Source organism: Theropithecus gelada, chromosome 18 (assembly GCF_003255815.1).
Source record: "Theropithecus gelada isolate Dixy chromosome 18, Tgel_1.0, whole genome shotgun sequence".
Taxonomy (NCBI): Eukaryota; Metazoa; Chordata; class Mammalia; order Primates; family Cercopithecidae; genus Theropithecus; species Theropithecus gelada.
The window spans coordinates 23,041,400-23,060,162 of NC_037686.1; the positions used below are offsets into that span (position 1 = coordinate 23,041,400).

The 18,763-nt window shown below is 35.6% G+C and overlaps 1 protein-coding gene across 1 annotated transcript in view; it reads right to left on the minus strand.

Annotated features, from left to right (window-relative positions):
• DSC3 (desmocollin 3) overlaps positions 1 to 18,763 on the minus strand; it is a 45,558-nt gene that overhangs the window by 17,161 nt on the left and 9,634 nt on the right. Inside the window, exons 2-9 of the mRNA XM_025365134.1 lie at positions 17,985 to 18,069; positions 16,748 to 16,947; positions 15,281 to 15,400; positions 11,452 to 11,607; positions 10,044 to 10,188; positions 8,029 to 8,195; positions 7,267 to 7,401; positions 6,665 to 6,850 (exon numbers count right to left, since the gene is read on the minus strand). Coding sequence (XP_025220919.1) covers positions 6,665 to 6,850; positions 7,267 to 7,401; positions 8,029 to 8,195; positions 10,044 to 10,188; positions 11,452 to 11,607; positions 15,281 to 15,400; positions 16,748 to 16,947; positions 17,985 to 18,069 — 1,194 coding nt within the window. The remainder of the gene's footprint in view (positions 1 to 6,664; positions 6,851 to 7,266; positions 7,402 to 8,028; positions 8,196 to 10,043; positions 10,189 to 11,451; positions 11,608 to 15,280; positions 15,401 to 16,747; positions 16,948 to 17,984; positions 18,070 to 18,763) is intronic.

An 18,763-nucleotide genomic window follows, 5' to 3' on the forward strand; every position in this document is an offset into this window, starting at 1 on the left:
CATAAAGGAATGAATAAGGTGCACTCTTTCCCTGAATACAATTCTCACTAGCAAGGAAGAACCAGGGCATTGGAAGAGGAAGATTCCTTTCGAGTTAACAACATAGTGATGTCATTCCTTAATCAGCACGCAAAAGGTTACTCATCATTAGGTACATAGCCTACATGACAGAAAGATGGGTTTTGAACACCCTGATTATATAGGGTTTGATTTTCAAATAAAAGGTGACTCACTGAGGTTAAAAAGTACTTAAAGACGCCAGGCGCGGTGGCTCACACCTGTAATCCTAGCACTTTGGGAGGCCAAGGCGAGCGGATTGCCGGAGCTCAGGAGTTCAAGACCAGCCTGGACAACGCGGTGAAACCCCATCTCTACTAAAATACAAAAAATTAGCCGGGCATGGAGATGTGCGCCTGTAGTCCCAGCTGCTCGGGAGGCTGAGACAGGAGAATTGCTTGAACCTGAGAGGTGGGGAGGCGGAGGTTGCAGTGGGCCAAGATCACACTACTGCATTCCAGCCTGGGAGACAGAGTGAGACTCCATCTCCAAAAAAAAAAAAAATACTTAAAGACATGATTTAACCACACAATCACAACTCTTTCCCAAGGAAAAGAATAAGATACTTTCAAAGACTAGCATGGCTATCAAAGGAGCTTTGTGATAATTCAGCTTTTCTAAGGGTTTGGATAAAATATGAAAAGGATAACATAACATGGCAAAAGCAAATTTTATTAATCAAAATGTTACCAAATAATATGAATGACTCAAAGGAAAAGAGAAGGTACGATTAGCAAAGGAGTAGTAACGTCAGAAGAAGAATATAATTTAAAAAGGAAACACCCAAAAGTAGAAATGAATTAAGGTTCCAAAAAGAGAAGATCCTCTTGTACAAATGAAGTAATGGCTTTGTCAAGCTAAGTAACTCAGGTATGGAAAAGAGGCAACATAAGGGAAGCAAGGATACCAAGCCAGAAGGAGAATAGCCCAGGAATTATGAGTAAGAGCTCTGCATCAGACAGATCTGGATTTGTATCTTGGATGTACGAACAGAGTTATCTCTCCTAGATAGTTTGGACATTCAACACCTGATTGTGGGGTACAAATTACCTATCTTAGCTGTATGGGCTGCAGCATGTTATTTCTCTTTGATTCAGTCTACTCATCTGCAAATGAGAAGAATGAGAGTAATAACCCCATGGGCTTGTTTTGGAAGGATGAATAAATCTTTTAATTCAATGTTTTTGGGGGGTTTTGTGGGACACTGTTTCAGAGCATGGAAAAAAAATAAGGAAAATAAATTATTTTTATGAAGCAAGCGAAAACTTGATAGTAAAAACTTAATAGCAATTATACAAAAGGAACAACTATGGATAAATCATTTTTGTGGATATGGATGTAAATCCTAGACAGATATTAGACACAACAGCTGAAAAAATGAAATTACGATCTTGGGTATGACTTATGAGAAAAATGCTAATTCTCCCCAACTCTTGCTACAAAATTAATATAATCGTAAAAACATCAAAAGGAATATTTTTAAACTTGGGAGCTGATCTGAAAGTTCACATGGAAGAACAAACAAGCAAGATATTCATAAGAACAAAATCCACAAAGGAAGATCACTAGGTAAGAATGGCATGGAACACTGCAAATACTAAAATGCATATTATACATTTGATATTCTTAAATAGCTAGCAATAATACAGTAGCGTATAGATGCTAATTAATAAACAATGAATTAATGGTACAAAAGAGAAAGTCAAGAACAAACTCAAATATACATGTATCTTGTTTTATGACAATGAAAATATGTCAAAACATGAATTGTGTTGGAACAGATAGAAAAACTAAAATTGGATTCACATCACATTTGCTCTAGGATAAATTTCATACAGATCAAAAATTTAACTGGATAGATAGATAATTAAACAATAATAAATTAGAAGAATTTCAGATAAAATACTTTCATAATGTCAATACCATCATAATGACACAAATCTCATAACCATAGAAGCCCCTGATAAATTGTGACCTTGAACAAGCAAACCCTGTCAACAAAACAAATCCTAGAGGTCAAAAACCAACACAAGCAAACTTACACAACAATAAAAATGGGTAAAAATATTTGCAAAAATATTTCCTACCATGAAACTCCTATAAATGAATAGTTAATAGATGAGAAGAGCAAAACACAGAAAGTGGCTAAAAGACAGGACTAGTGAGCTTGAAGATCTAAAATATATTCAATGGTGTCTTCATATAAAAGGAATGCTCAGCTACACTGAAACACCTTTTTTTTTGCTATTTGACTGATAAATATCAAAACTTGAAAATATCATTGGCAATTATTGTACTGTAACAGGCATGTGTGTACATTTCTGGTGAGCATGTCAACATGCACCACCTCTCTGGAGGACAATCAGGCAATAAATTCACCACAGAAAAAATAGCCATGTCCTTGACTAAACCATTCCATTTCTAGAAAATTATCCTGCATTTAAATTGTAGTATATTCATTGTAGTATATTTTGAAATAATGAAAATAAATTAGAATTTCAATTGATATGGTCTAAATTTCCATTTATAATGAACTAGTTAAATAATAATTTACATTCATATGATGGATATTTTACTGTAATGTCTAAAATAGATAGCTGTAAAAAATAGCAAAGCTATTTACATACCAATATGTAATGACTTGAGAGAAAGGTTGTTGAATGAAGAAGAGCACAGAATAAAGAATACAGAATATCCATGTGTGTGGTCTAAACATCCATAGATATGGAACTGGTTAAAAAAATATGATATGTCCATACCATACCATGAAATATTACCAATGTATATGTAATGAACTCAAGAGATATGCTAATTGAAGTGAAACGTATTTGTTTTTAAAAAAGAAACATGATAAGATTACCTAAACATGTTTGTGTGTATAGATAATATCTTTTGAATAATATACAGGAAACAGGTGGCATGTATTAATTCTTCCAAGGAGAGCTGAGTGGCTGACAGACCAAGTAAAAGTGAGACGTTTTACACCATGCTTTTTGTTTCTTTTGAACTTTGAATTTTTGTTCTTTTGAACTTTGAACTAATGAACTGCTTACTGAAAAATTTAAAATTATTATTTTTATTATTGAATAAATGTAATAAATAATCTATTGACATTTAAAACAATTAAATGAGATACTACAGGTTAAGCACTTGGCATAGTGTCTGGCATTTAGTAAATAATAAATGTTAGCCATTATTGTTAATTTGCATTTAATATGAAGTATGAATCTGAGAACATAATTGGATTTCATGATAAGGGGCTGCAGATATAATAGATTCTATGACATACTGAATACAAACTGCCATGTGGGCTTAATGAGGCATGGCACACGGTAATGGAAAGATAATTAATTTAGGAACAAAACAGACCAGGTTTGTACTCCAGGGTGGACAGTTAATATATGCTTGACTTTGAGGAAGTTATTTACCTTCATCAGCCTTAGGTGGTTGTTGTGTTTTTGGGGTTTGCTTTGTTTTTTTAGTCAATGTAAAATAGGGATAATAACACTTTGTCATATAGGGGATGTGAAAACTATGTACAACTTATGTAAAGTGCCTAGCATTTTCTGTGACATAAAAGGAACTTGATTCATGGTAACTTCTTTTAAAATTCTAAAAATATTAAAAGTATTTCCTTGATGCAGAAATTAAGATGTAATATCAAATATAAGGGCAACTATATTATGTTTTAAAATAGTGGAAGCAAACGTATATAAATGTATTAGGGAAATTTTTGATATTCTCCAGATGTGAAATTAGGTTAATCTGAACCAGAAACAAAGCATTATTTATCTAACTACTCCCCATTCTGGAGAATCCTGGAGTGCTACCCAGAAATGAAACAAATGCGTATCAGTCACATGGAATGAGAAATATTCCATGATATAGGTTATAATTTCCAATCATCTTTGGAAATATTTTCTTAATACCTCTATGGTCAGAACTCCTTGGACAAAAAAACATACAAAAGACCATTGAGTATATATACTCATTGATTAGGCCTTTTTAAAAATTAGAGTATATTCTTTTGAAAAAATTTACTAGAGCTCATGTTGTATTGGTCAAAAAAACTTACAAATAGAAATTTAATTCCTAATGGTATTTAAATTTTATCTCCTCTAAGCAAGACAAAACCACTGATATTAAATAATAATGATAATAATAGAGTTTCTCCATATGGCTCTTGAGTAACGGCCTTGAGAGAGACTGGAGGAGCTGCCTTCTGACCAAGGAACAGATGGACAGCATACCAAAAGGTCTGAGCATGGGTCTCTGACAGAAGCTACTGTAGTTAGCATCATCCACCCTCCCCAAATCTTAAACTATTCCTTTGACTTATTTACAGGAGAAGCCCAGGCTTGGTGGGGGTGAGGTATGTGATCAGCAGGACTTGTTTTCTGAGCACCAGTCATGACCCTGCTGATTAAAACAGAATCTCATCAAAACAGTATGCAGTCAAGAAACCAGCCACAGTCAGTTAAACCAAGAAGATGATGAACGAGACCTCTAGTTGGCTCAATGCTCATTATATGCTCATAATAATGCATTAGCATGCTAAAAGACATTCCCCCCAGTGCCATGAAGGTTTACAGATGCCATGGTAATGTCCAGAAATTACTTTATATGATCTAAAAGGGAAGAAACCCTCAGTTCCAGGAACTCCTGCCCGTTTTTTAGAAAATTCATCAATAACCCACCCCTTATTTAGCATATAATTAAGGAGTAGCTATAAATAGAGCTAGTCAGCAATCCACAATTGCTACTCTGCCTAGGGAGTAGCCCTGCTCTGTCTGTGGAGTCACCAATTTCCTTTGTCTGTTGCTCTAATAAGCTTGCTTTGCTTTCACTTTACTCTGTTGTCTTGCTCTTAAATTCTTTTCTGAGTGAAGCCAGGTATGGGCTGAGGCCCAATTTTGGGATTCGCCTGCATCAGGAGGAAGAGGGGAGAAGGGTGTCCAGGAGAACACTTAACAAAACATCTGTTGCAATCACATCAATTCGAAACAAATGCCTGTACTACCTAAGTGTTCAGCCTTGAAAACTATGAGATACATGGTAGCCCTTTTCAGAACAATTATACACCACAGCTCCTCAGCCAGTTCCCATGAGTGCTGACAGATTTACATCTCAAGCACTGAAAGATTTGGCTCTTCAGATTCAGGGTCACCCTAAAACCAGAGGACTCCCTCAGCAGACAGCAGGCACAGCCCAATCCAGAAGTGCGGTGAATTTAAGGATCCCTGGGGGAAACCTTCAACCAGTGGGGTCTGGGTACTGAGAAGGGATGTGAGGGGTAAATGCCCCAAGTATCCAAAGTATCCATCTTTGAGGGGATAATTATGAGGCAAGTTCTACATGGTTTCTTGAATGGATGAACACCAAAGATGACGAGCTCAATAACGCAGACTGGATTGGCTTTTCCTCCTTTCCTGTCTTATTTCCCCATTTTAACATTGGCTTCCTGGGACCCACTTCGTAAATATCTACCCATGTTCAGGTCTTTGTCTTGCATTCTGCTTTCTGGAGAGTTCAAATAAAGACTAGATTGATTTGGACTAATAAAAAACAAAAGCAATAAGTGGTATTTTCTTATTTCCTTTCCTATTACTGTCAACTGTAAAGCAGAGTGGTTTTCTTAAGTACTTGGTTTTTAGTATTCAATTTGAGCAGATCATATGATAGAAAAATGAAATAGGGAGGTTTGATGTCAAGAGTCGATATTTGACTCTTCACATCTGGACAGAACTTGCCAAGTCTTAGTATATGAGCCTTGGAAATTTTTATGGAGGAATAACTGCAAATAGAGGGGTTTATGTACCAAAGATGCCACTATACTATTTTTGGCAGATAAGCCTCTTTCACTCAATGAATGACCCCTATTCTTGTCCATAGGACAATATTAATTTTTTTTTTGCTCTGGGCAGGAAGTATAAAACCAATAATCCTTTTCAAACAGATCCCTTCCTACCCTCTTCCTACCCTGGACCCTAGAATGTACCAGCACAACCAAATATACAAGATATTGAACAAAAAATAAGTTCGTTCATTGCTGTCTGAGATAACACTAAATTTCATTGTCAATATCACCTTTAAAAGGATCAAATACAACCAGGCATATATTATAGAGAAAACGAGAAGAATATGGGCTTGTATGTCACATCATGTAAGAATTAAGAAACTGAGAATATTTATCTTACAGAAGGTAAGTCTCAAATGAACATAGCAGCCTTTTCAAAAGAATTATACCTGTTCTGAATAGCATTAGAGGAAGAATCAGAACCAAATACATGAGTTATAAGAAAAATAACCTGGGCACAGTAGAAGAAAGAACTTCTGAGAACCAAAGCATGTTCTTTCAAATGTGGAATAAGTGGTCGATGGAGTTATGGAGATCCTTATAAATGAGAGTGTTCAAGCAAAAGTTAGGTGACTGGCAATCGGCAATAAAATTACAGAAGACAGACAAGCATGAGATTGGAATAGTGGTTTAAATAGATTTTAAATTCTCTTCCAACTTGCAGAGTCTATGATCTGAAACTAGTTGATTAAATTATTAGTTAACTAAAATCTGTTAATTTGCTAAGTTGTCAATTACACATTACTGTACCTTTACAACACAAAGAACACCTTCATTAGTTTCTTTGTCTGTGCTGATTTTGAAATGTCCGTTTTCGTTTCCCTTTAAAATGGTAAAATTGACTCTCCAATTGGCAGTATTAATTAAATCCTTATCTTCTACAGGTATTCGTAAGATTTCCACATTGAATGCATTTTCCTCTACAAATGCCTCATACTGAAACAGAAAGAAGTCATTGAAAATTGAAATTTTACTTTATAGACAACTTTTACAAAAAAAAAATAAAGTTTCTTCCATTCCAAAAATACTTTCCATTATAATTTTATATAGATTATTTTAAAACTATGAATCATAAACACTATTGTTTCATTAAGGGTTATCTTGTAAATAAAAGAAGTTTCATTACAAATGAAGACTGATGTTACTGCCCTTTAACAGAAGGGAGATAATAGGAGCACTAATATGAATAAATAAAATAAATTTACATATCATTTGTTTAAACTTTAATTTTATTCATAAAATATATATACTTCAAAGTATGATACTTTATGAAGTATTAATTTTATTAATTCAGTTTAAATAAAAAATGACAGCAGATAAGACAGAGGCAGATTTTGATATTATATACTTACAGCATTTTGTCTGAAAGTGGGTGCATTATCATTTGAATCTGTTACTGTTATGATACAAGTTGATGTGCCTATCAATCCAAAAAATTGGCCATCCATGTCTTGTACTTTCATTATCAATGAGTACTTGTCTACAACCTGAAAACAAAGCAAATATTTAACTAGTCTTGAAAAATTTTTGTTAGATTTATGAGTGAAACCTCAATTGCACTCACTCACATGCACACACATCTGTGTGTGTCTGTGCTTTCCATATTTGCACGGACTCTAGCAATGTGGTAGACAAGGATAAAACTGAAGAGGCAGGCAGAGATTAAATTACAAAGACCCATGGCCGGGCGCGGTGGCTCAAGCCTGTAATCTCAGCACTTTGGGAGGCCCAGACGGGCGGATCACGAGGTCAGGAGATCGAGACCATCCTGGCTAACACGGTGAAACCCTGTCTCTACTAAAAAATACAAAAAACTAGCCGGGCGAGGTGGTGGGCACCTAGCCACACATAAGAAAAAAAAATGTATAATGAAATTTTTTCTTTTCTCATCCCTTCTAAATGCCAATTGATCTGCATTTCTAGTCCTTATGGCTACTCTAACATAAGGAAATAGAAATAATATTTTAAAAAAACAGAAAAAATGTTAGGAATTCTTACTGTCTTATGACTAAAATAAAATTAAACTATTAATCTACAGGATAGCAAGTTATAATAAATGAGGGAAGGAAGCTTAATCCTCAGCGAAATGAAATTCTACAGAGTGTATGAGCTACCTCTCTGTCCAAATAATGAGAGACTGTGGTGATTACACCTGTGCTGGGATGCACAGAAAACAGCCCAGGCGATCTTGGTGTCTGCTGCAAAATGCTGTATTTCAGGCGCGTGTGCATTGTGTCTGGTTCATCTCTGTCTGTGGCACAAACCACGCCCACTGTAGTACCTACACATTAAAAAATAAAAGAGCCTTTAATTTTCAGAATTGCTAAATATGCTTTCAAAATTCTTAAAATGCTAACAATGATGGTGGAAACCTAATTTAAAATGTATTTATTACCAGAGTATTATTTCATCTTTAGATAGGACTGATGAAGATAACTTCAAATTATCACACAAAACACTGATGCTGAAAATGAAGGTATACTTTTGTTTTGCTCACAGTTTAACACATTTGATCATAAATTACTAAAGAAATTAGTTAAATGGCAATCAAAAATAATTTGAATACATATTTGCACATATTTCAATAACAAACCTAGCTGGAGGAATAAACCATGTGTCCTTAATAATCAGATTTTTTAAAAATTGGACTTTTGATTGATAGCTAAATCAAGACTGATTAGGGGTATGCAGTAATAATATAGATGATCGATCGACCTTTAGTAGTCCAGCCTCTCCTTTCTATAATCTTTTTGCTACTTCCTGATTTGATTTGTTCTAATAAACCAGTTTAGTATCACAGCCTCAACTGATCTGAACCTACTGATAAAATGTGCTTAAAGTACCTTGGGTTAAGCTGCGCATCAAAGTGTTTGTCCTTTATTTTTCTCTGTTACTAGGGAAGAGAACAGAATCCTCAAGAAAGCCTGAAACCAATTACCCCTTTTTGAAAAAGGGAAAGCATACCCCATTGCTAATTAATTAAAGGCAATATATTGTCAATGTAATGTCATAGAATTGTGAGGCTAAAAACATTATAGGTCATCTAATGTAATGAGCTCCTTTTACATGTAAGAAACCTCAGAGGGATTCCATGAGTTTCCACAGTGAGTTAGTAACAGACCCTACATCAAAAACTATGTTTTCTATGCTATAGTGGCCATTTTATTATCTGTGTGTATTCCATAACATCATGTTGTAAACCTTCACTATACACAATAGTGTATACACAATAAAATTTATTTAAAAAGAAACAAAACTAGGTTTCCTAAACTCCAAACCAATAATTTTTTTTAAATTTTAAAACTGTACCATAGAAGTTAACATCTATGACATCAAGTTAACAAAGGAAAACATGGAGGGAAAAAGCAGATATAATATTGCAGTGAAGATCTAAGCAACTACTGGAAACTTTAAAAAGCAAATTGGCAAAGTCATCCTTTATGACTGAATCCTCCTCCTTTAAACTTTATTGTGAGTAGTTATTCTCCATATTACAAGTCTCAGAAGCCATCATAAGTGCCACATTTTAAGGGCCAGGTAAACTAAAATACTTCAGTTTTCCACAGGTAAGAGCAAGTGTTTAGAATGGAGAACATTTGATGTAAGTTTCTCTGAAGTTATTCTGGTATTCATTCTAAATTGGAAGTAGTGAGGTAGTAGTTTTAAAAGAAGAGAATATGAATAGGAACATAAAAAAAATTGTACCCTCAGTGGAAACCATTTAACACCTTCCTAAATAAAAGCCCCCCCCCCAAAAAAACCATACCGATTTTAGTTTTATTGTTCATTCCGCCCTGCATGTCCTCTCTTGGAGTTGAGAATAATGAAACACTCACATAATGAGGAAATGAAATAAAATACATAAACTAAGTATCATACAAAGCTTGAATAACTGTTAGCTGCCTTTACAGTTAATTAGTATCATATTGACAACGACAAAAACTTCTGTACTATCTGGGTAAGGCACATATTGATTGAAAGTGATGGGATTAAGTGTTTTCTGGTAAGTAGATACTAGTTCAGCGTTATCTCAGGCTGATCTGGCCTTGAGTGTAAAAAGCTCAATGTCTTTTAAAATGTACACGCACATGTTTAAAATGATTCTTTTTATTCTTAAAAACAGACTTACCAAGTCTACTACTTTCTGAAACTTCAAAATTATAAATTGCTTCTGTGAAAACAGGGTGGTTGTCATTTTCATCTTCTACTCTGATGGGTAGTGGGAGAGGCAGATCTGCTGAATATCCATCTGCAGTTGACGCATAAGCAATCAACTGCAAAACAGCAAGAAGAAAGTTCCATTAATATCAGATTCTGGCAAGACAGAATAAGATGCTTTCTCTACTACCTGCTTTGAAATCTTTTCAATAATAAACTACTTTGAAGTTTTTGTATTCACTATGTTTTTAATTATCAAAGCACCAAATGGAGAAACACTTTACTGCAAAGATCATCCAGTATGTGGTGGAAATGGCTATCGCAAATAAAACCAAGGTCAGAGTACAGTGAAGTCGGGGCTGACTCTGTCCATTAGACTGAGGAATTAAATGTGAATATAAATTCTCTCTATAATCAGAAAATTATGCTGGAGAGAACAATTAAACTCACTGCAATGGGAAAAATTCCTACTACATTATCTAAATAAAGCAGCAATGCCCAATTTGTAACTACTGAGCTGTTATTATTTTACTTAATAGACCACATATTTGTAGGAATTTTTCTGACAAAATACATGTACTAATTTCCCCATTGCTGATTAAAGGCAATGTAATGTCAAATAGAATGTATTTCTATTCAACATGTGATCACAACACTGAATTGAAAATTTTCTAAGCAAATGCAAAGCATGTCACGTGGGGGACATCAGTCATGTTTGTTTACACAGCATCTCTTCTCTCTTTCTGCAGGAACAGAATCTCTCTTTCCAATAATCATTCCATCGGAATCATAGGAATGACACATGACCTCCCAGCATTTACCATATTATACTGAAAATTATCTGAGTTATTTCCCATTGACTATAAGCTCATCTAGATCAGAATACTGGCTTATTAACCCTTATTTGAGTTTGGTCTCCCACTTTCACTTTCTTATGTTGTTCTCAGATGTGATCAAATAATCATCTGTGTGGAAGAAAGACAAAAATGGAAGTAAGAGCAGTATAGAAAGAGGATTCTTCCAATCAACTGTAGACATGCCTTGAAGTGAGGAAAAGGTGCCAGTAACCAGTGAGAAAGAGAGATAGATTATCTCATAAGCAAAACCAACTGTTTGGAAATTTACTGACATTTACATCTAAATACATTGAAATTTACGTTCCAGAATTGAACCTCTTTGCTTCATTTCAGGCTTACCTAACAGCAGTTGAGACAAAGAGCTGACCAAGTATTCCAAAATGTTGCACATTCTATTTCCCCTTGATTCTAAGATACCCTCTAAGAAGGGAGTGCAAGGAGACAGGAAAGAGTAGCTGGAGTAAGCATCAGAAGAAACATAGTTTAATAATTTAAAGTCAGGCATATCAATAAAAGTCCTACATCAAAAACATCATATTCTTCACGATCCACAGGCTGAGTGCAAAATAGATTTCCAGTGTCTCTTTCTATATAAAACAAATTTAAAGGTTCTTGATCAACTCCACGTCCACTTATTGAGTAGAAGACAGTATAGTTCTGTGCTGCATCAGATTCAACCTAAAAGTGGAAAAAAAGCATGAAAACAATTAAAACTAAATTCAATTATAATTTTTTTAAATGCAGCCGATGTATCTTTTCATTTTAAAGAGACAATTTCAATAGAAAAGGTAGAAAAGAACAATAATAACCTTTGTTGGCAAGAGTAAGGCAAACAGGGATTCTCATATGAAGAAGGGAATCCCAATTGGAATGTACCTTAGGAAGAAAACTGACAAAAATTAAAAGAATAAGCTATGAAGATAAACAGGGAAGGATCTTTCTGGCAGAGAAAATAGGAAGTGCAAGGGAACAGGCCGGGGTTTTGCCTAGCATGTTCAAGGGGTAGCAAGAAAGTCACTGTGATTGGAATAGAAAGAGCATGGAAAAAAGAAGTAGCAGATAAAGAGGTAGTGAGGTAATAGGGGCCACATCACATTGGAGAATTCGAGGATGCTGCCTTATCCTTGGAGTCAAATGGAAAACCACAGGAGAATTTAGACAAGAGTAACATCATCTGATTTATATCCTTACAGGTAATACCTGCTGTTTTGTCAAGCATGACTAGATGTGGTTGGATGGGTAAGGGAAAAAGCAGGTAGACCACTGAGGAAGTTACTGCAAAAACCCAGAGAGAGACTGTAGTTAGTTAGACTAACATGATAGCCATAGGGGTGGTGAGAAGTGGTTAGATTCTGGACATAATTTAAAGGTACAGTCATCAAAATTTGTTGATGGGTTGGATGTGTGGTATAAAGATGGAAGTCAAGGATGCTATGTCGGAGGGTGCTAGTATCTCTTAATATCTATTCTTCCCATCTTCCTTAGTATTCGAATTTGTAGTGATCACAGGGTTGCCCAGAAGAAAGGATTTCTCAGTCACCCTTGCAATTAGTTAGAGCCACATGCAAAGGTCGGGTCAAGGGAACACGAACAGAAATGATATGTGCAAAATCCAGTTGTGCTCTAGAAGGTGAGAAAGTGTCTTCTCCCTGTTGGACACAGAGGTGAGTCATCTGGAACCTGCAGGGACAGCCAAGCTAAAAAGTAAAGAAACCTGTGTCCTTGGTTTTTCTCAAATTAGAGCCTTTTTTACCAGATCACACTTTTACAAGAAAGGAATAAACTTCTGTCTTGCTTAAGCCACTATTATTTGGGATTTCAGTAAAATGTACCTATGCCAATACTGTATAATACAGAAATCAAATAACTATGAGAAGAATAGACATATAGGCTAAATTGAAGCTCAATATCTGTTTCATTTTCCTTCTACAGTGTCTTCTCATAGTGCAGATGCTAGAAATGTTCAAACAAAAATAAACCAAAATCCCCAAATTTTGCAGAATCTCTTGAAACCAGAGTTCTGGATTTAAACATGGATGGTCAGATGTGTAGGCAGGTGTCTCATTTTTGCTGCTTCTGTTATTTTTGCTGGCATTACAGTTTGCATTTCTTTCTTTCTTTCTTTCTTTCTTTCTTTCTTTCTTTCTTTCTTTCTTTCTTTCTTTCTTTCTTTCTTTTCTTTCTTTCTTTCTTTTTTTGAGGTAGGCAGGTGTCTCATTTTTGCTACTTCTGCTATTTTTTCTGACATCTCAGTTCAGATGCGTTTGTTTTCCTTCCTTCCTTCTTTCCTTCCTTCCCTCCTCCCTCTCTCCCTCCATCCCTCCCTCCCTCCCTCACTCCCTCACTCCCTCCCTTCCTTCCTTCTTTCCTTCCTTTTCTGCAATAGCATATGTACTACTAGATATTCGCCAACTTTGTGTTACAAAATAAGATACAGATCAATCTTTTCACTGATGCTGGTTGGCACAGTTCAGAGACTGTTCTGAAGTTGCATGAGGAGGAATATGGCTATGGTGTTTTCCTCACTGTGCCAGTGGCACTTTGGTTCTTGAAATAATGTCTTCTCTATCATGGAGAAGCAATATGTCCCTTGGTTGTAGATTCTGTGGTGTAGCTAGCTTGAGGATTTGTTCCTGAAAGTTCAACCTAAAGTTTGTTTCTTCAGCCCTCTGGACAATTCTGTAAACTCTTTAATAAATGGTAAAAAATCCTTATCTGTTAAGAACTTAGACAGAACTATGTTTTCTGCAGCTTAAACCTTATGAATCAGACTCCAATGCCCAGAGAGTTAGAAGGATTGAACTCTGCTAATTGAGATGGCTGTTTTTAGGAGAAATAACAAGCATTTTGTTTCCATAAGTTTAGTTTGAAACCCTATTAAAATTCCAAGTGATAATATCAATTAGATAGTTTGGACTGGAAATGCCAAGTTTTAAGTGTTCAGTGTATAAATAGCATGTAGAGTTAGGAGATCTGATGAGATCACTGAGAGAGTAAATATCAAGAAACAAGAGATAAGATTCATTGACTGAGCCCTGGAGCTCTCCAAAGTTTAGAGACTGGGACAGCGGGCTGGGAGGATGGATGAGGAAGATCCAACCAAACCTACTAAGGAGTGATCAATGAAGTAAGTGGAAAACTAGATGAGTGGTGTCCTAGGAGCCAAATAAAGAAACATTTCCAAAATAAGGGAAAGGTCAGCTATGTCAAATGTAAATATGTCAAGGAAATGAGGACTGAGATGGTGACTGGTTTTGCAAAGCAAAGGGTAAAACTAGCTATGATTGGCACAGCTTTGGCAATTAGAAATCATTTCTTAACATGCTTCATCAGTGTTCAAGTTATAATATTCATGGAGAATAAACAAATATCTAGCACTGGGGTAGAATAAAAAGTAAGTGTGAATGATGGTGGAAGGATAGTTAAAAACTGAAACAATTAGTACACAGGTTACACCATTAGTATTAAATATCAAGTACACTATTGGAAATTTAAGGGGAAAAAGGCAAGCAGAAGGCCACAGCCCTACTTCAGCAATGGTTTCAGTTGTGCATGTTCCATTTGGATCTTAATGAGAAAAGTAAACCTGATCATGTCAGTAATCTGCTTAAGAATTTCTCCTTGTTATTAAGATAAACTTACTAGTAGAATGCACATCGTCCATAGTGGTTTGATCCCTACCTCCTTCTTCAGCCTCATCTACCTGCTCCATTCCATCACAACTTGGAAGCCTAAGTCACCCAGAGCTCCTCTAAGGAGCTCTCACTTCTGTACTTCCTCTTCTTCTACAGTTATTCACCTGCAGAAAAGTTTTCCATTCTTCAGGACTCAACTCAGTTGTCTCCGTCTCTAAGCCTTCTCTTGTTTTTTACCACCTTACCTCAGGGTTTAATGTTCATCACATTTGTTACCAAATCACCAAATAGCTCTATACTAGAATCATAGCACTCATCACTAAAGTTGTAATTACAACTAAAAGTTGTAATTATTATCCTACTTTTGTCTCCTTCACGAGGCCAGTAAACCACATGAGAGCAAGGGCCATGACTAAATTTACTTCTATCTTTAGGACCTAGAGCAGTACCTCCCACAGGATAGAGTAAGTGCTCAGTAACTCCCTGCTAAATGAATGAATAAACAAATAAAGATCATTCAATGGCTTTAGAGCCTTTCTCAGTGGAAACCTATTATTAGGTTTTTAGTGATTTTATTTCTCATTTTACTTTTGTTACACCTCATGAACATCTTTAATCAGATCTGTTTATTTTTATATGTTTAAAGAGGTATTAAATCTCAATGAAACAGACTCTTAGAATTAAAGCAATCCTAACCAGAAAAGATGTAAACCTACTTGTTGAAGAAACAAAGGGAAAGGGCCCAAGGAATTCTCTTGCATAGAGCAAGGAATAGGTGCCCATCTCCTCTTGGCACGCCTGAGAACAGTTTCTCTAGTGTGTCTTGTCTTCAGTACCTGAATTTAGAGAAAAACAAATACATAAATAAACAAAAGCATCACAGTCTACATTGTGTAAAATAGTGGACACCTCATAAACCTAATCCTTCTTTAGAGGTTCAGTGTCAGGCATTTCCACACTGAAGCTAAACCAGTTAATAAAGTCTTTCTGCATTAGAAGGGTAAGAAAGAATATATCCAGATTTTATAGGTTTCAAGAAACAGAGAATTTCTTTTTGTACACCATTCTAATGCTGACTATACTTTCATGTTAGGAAAATCACCATTATATGCTTAGCTCTTCTTGCTTTGTCCCAAATAGAGATATATAACACATTCTCTCTACAACAATCTCCAGATAGCACTTACCTGTTCTTTTAGTTAAAAGCTCATGCCCTTAGGTCAGAGAAAGAAAATATATGTCCTTCACTGCCACAGTGCTCTATATACACTGTCTGATATGGTAGCCCTTGGCCACCATAAGTCATGTGATTATTTAAATTTAAATTAACCGGCATTAAATAACATAAGAAGCTCTATCCTTCGGTTGCACTAGCCACATGCCAAGTGCAGAGTAGCCATTAATATTGAGCTACCATATCAAACAGTGCGGACAGTGCACGTCTCTATCACGGGAGAAAGTTCTATTAGACTTTTTAGTGATGTCCATCTCATTTCATGATGCAACAAGGGAGATATTTTATTTCATGAGAATTAATTAATAAGTAATTGCATTAAACATTTAGCAAAGTGCTAAGCTGTAACTTAAATTAGCTTTATTGTTGATACAGTTAACACAGATTAGGTGTAATCCAGCCTAAACCTTTCATCATTTTGTGACTACTTTCATAATGGCATTCCTCACTGTAAAGGCTTTGCATTAAAAAAATTCTGAATTCTATAATAGAGGGATAATCAAACCGACACCAGTGCACAAAAGACAATAGTTAGAGTTTAGAGGTGGAAGAAGCCCTCACAGAGGAGAAATAATTTAGGTTTAATAAAGTAAAACCAAAACCAGAGTTCAACAAGTGTTAAGAAAGAGAGAGAGGGAGAGACAAGAGAGTGAGAGGTAGAGAGAAAGATAGAAAAAGGGAGAGAGGGAAGGTGACAGGGAGGGAAGAAAGGGAAGGGGAAAGAGAAGGGGAAGGAAAGGAGAAGGAAAAGGGAAGGAATGAAAGGGACAGGGTAAAAAAATGGAAGGGAAGGAAAAGGGTAAGAAAACGGAAGCGAAGTGAAAGGAAAGGAAACAAAATGAAAACAAAAGGGGAAAATACCCTATTTATCCTTGTTTCTCTTTGCAATTTTTAATGAGAGTATTTTAATGAAAAAAATGCTTGAGAATATTTAATGTACTTTAAATACCTTCTTCTGATGTTCTAGCAGCACAGTAACCTCTTTCTGTGTCTGTTTCCTTTTGTCAGAAAGCCTTATGGTAAATGATCTTTTCTCATCAGACAGTACAACAGCCCTGGCTGTGTACACTGACCCGTCACTTAGAACTCTGAAATCAGGATCACTTGACTGGATGAGGTCTGCAGATCTGAGGCACTCTTCCAAATTAACTGCAAGTAAAAATTTCCAAGTTATAAGGTGGAAACACATGACAAGAAAAAATGTGTTAAAATAATGTATATAATCTTTTTAAAAACCATGAAGTGGGATGAAATCAGCCAATCACTTTGCATTTACCAGATATCTAAACCTCTTTTTTACATTACTTAAAAAATAATCATTTTCTTTCAGTTAAAAAATAATTATCAACTGTATATTTCTATTAAATAAACCTTTTATTAAATAAAGTTTGAAAAATCTTTATATGCTTCTAATAGACTTATGGAAATGACCTTCCAGATAAAGATGTGGGCAGGTTATAATCATGACAAAACTTAGCTACATGCCCCCAACACACCTGAATAAACATATAGAAGAGTTTCCCTAACAATACAATCTGAGGGTTTAAGATACACCTATATTTAGTGAGAAGTCATGAGCCAAAGAGCGATGGAGTGTATGAGTTTGGTAAAGAGTCACATAAGAAAAATCTGATCTCCGAATTTTTCTTCCCACTGGCACTTTTCTGTACAGAATTTCCCCTGCAGGCCCACGATACTCTGTGTGTTCCAAGCTTCCCAGGGTCCCACACTGAAACTCCACATTGAGTCTTTCTTCCCTGGGATTTCTGGCCTCTAGTAACGGGTAATAAAAGGCATATAAACATCAAAATGTACCTGTCATCCATCCCATTCTTCAACTATTTGTCTTAACAGAAAGCAAATGGATAAATTACTACTCATATAAGTAACAACCTTTCAAAGGATTCATTTGCTCAGTCCATGAGTCGTGTTTACACATTAATTCAAATCTGTCACAGGTGGAAATATTTAGCAAAAAAGTAAAATAAACATCTTTAGGGCTGATAACATATTTCTCTCATCTTCACATTTTTAGAAGAATGATAACTTCTGGTTTACTCCCTGGAGAGACATCCCTTGTTAGTAGACTCAGGCTACCTCCAAAAGGCAAAGGTATGCTCTTTCATGCTCTTTCCAGCCTATGTAAACTAAATTTCTGCTTTAAACAGACTTTTAAAATTTCTCACCTCTGCCAATTATTTTGTCTGCCTCTAGTTTAGAAGGTACATTAAGTATCACCTTTTTGCAGGCTTCACCAGCAAGACTGAAGATCTAGAATTTAAAAGGTCACATTAATACAGTAGAAAATAAAGATTAAAAAAACATAATCATATAAATAGATATAAAACAAGCAACTGACAAAGTCCAACACCCATTTATAACAAACCCCCAGCAAACTAGGAATAGAAAGGGACTTGCTCAATATGATAAAGTTCATTTATGGCAAACAACAACTAACTTCATATTTAAAGGAGAAAGATTGAATTATTTCTTCTAGCATCAGGAATAAGACAATGATGTCTGCTCTGCTCTAACTGCTTCTTTGTTTATATTTATTTATTTATTTATTTTTGTGACTGAGTCTCACTCTATCGCCTAGGCTGGAGTGCAATGGCATGCTCTCAGCTCATGGCACCCTCCACCTCCCAGCTTCAAGCAATTCTCCCGCCTCAGCCTCCCAAGTAGCTGGGATTACAGGCACCCACCACCATGAGCAGCTAATTTTTATAGTTTTAGTAGGGATGGGGTTTCACCATGCTTCTATTTAACATTATACTGCAGCTTCTAGCCAGGAAAATTACACAAGAAAATAAAATCAAAGGCATCCAAATTGGAAAGGAAAAGGTAAAATTGTTTCTATTCACAGATGACATAAATTTGTAGATAGAAAATCCTAGGAATCCACTAAAAAACTGTCTAAATAAATGAGTTTAGTAAGGCTACTGGATACAAGATGAACATGTGA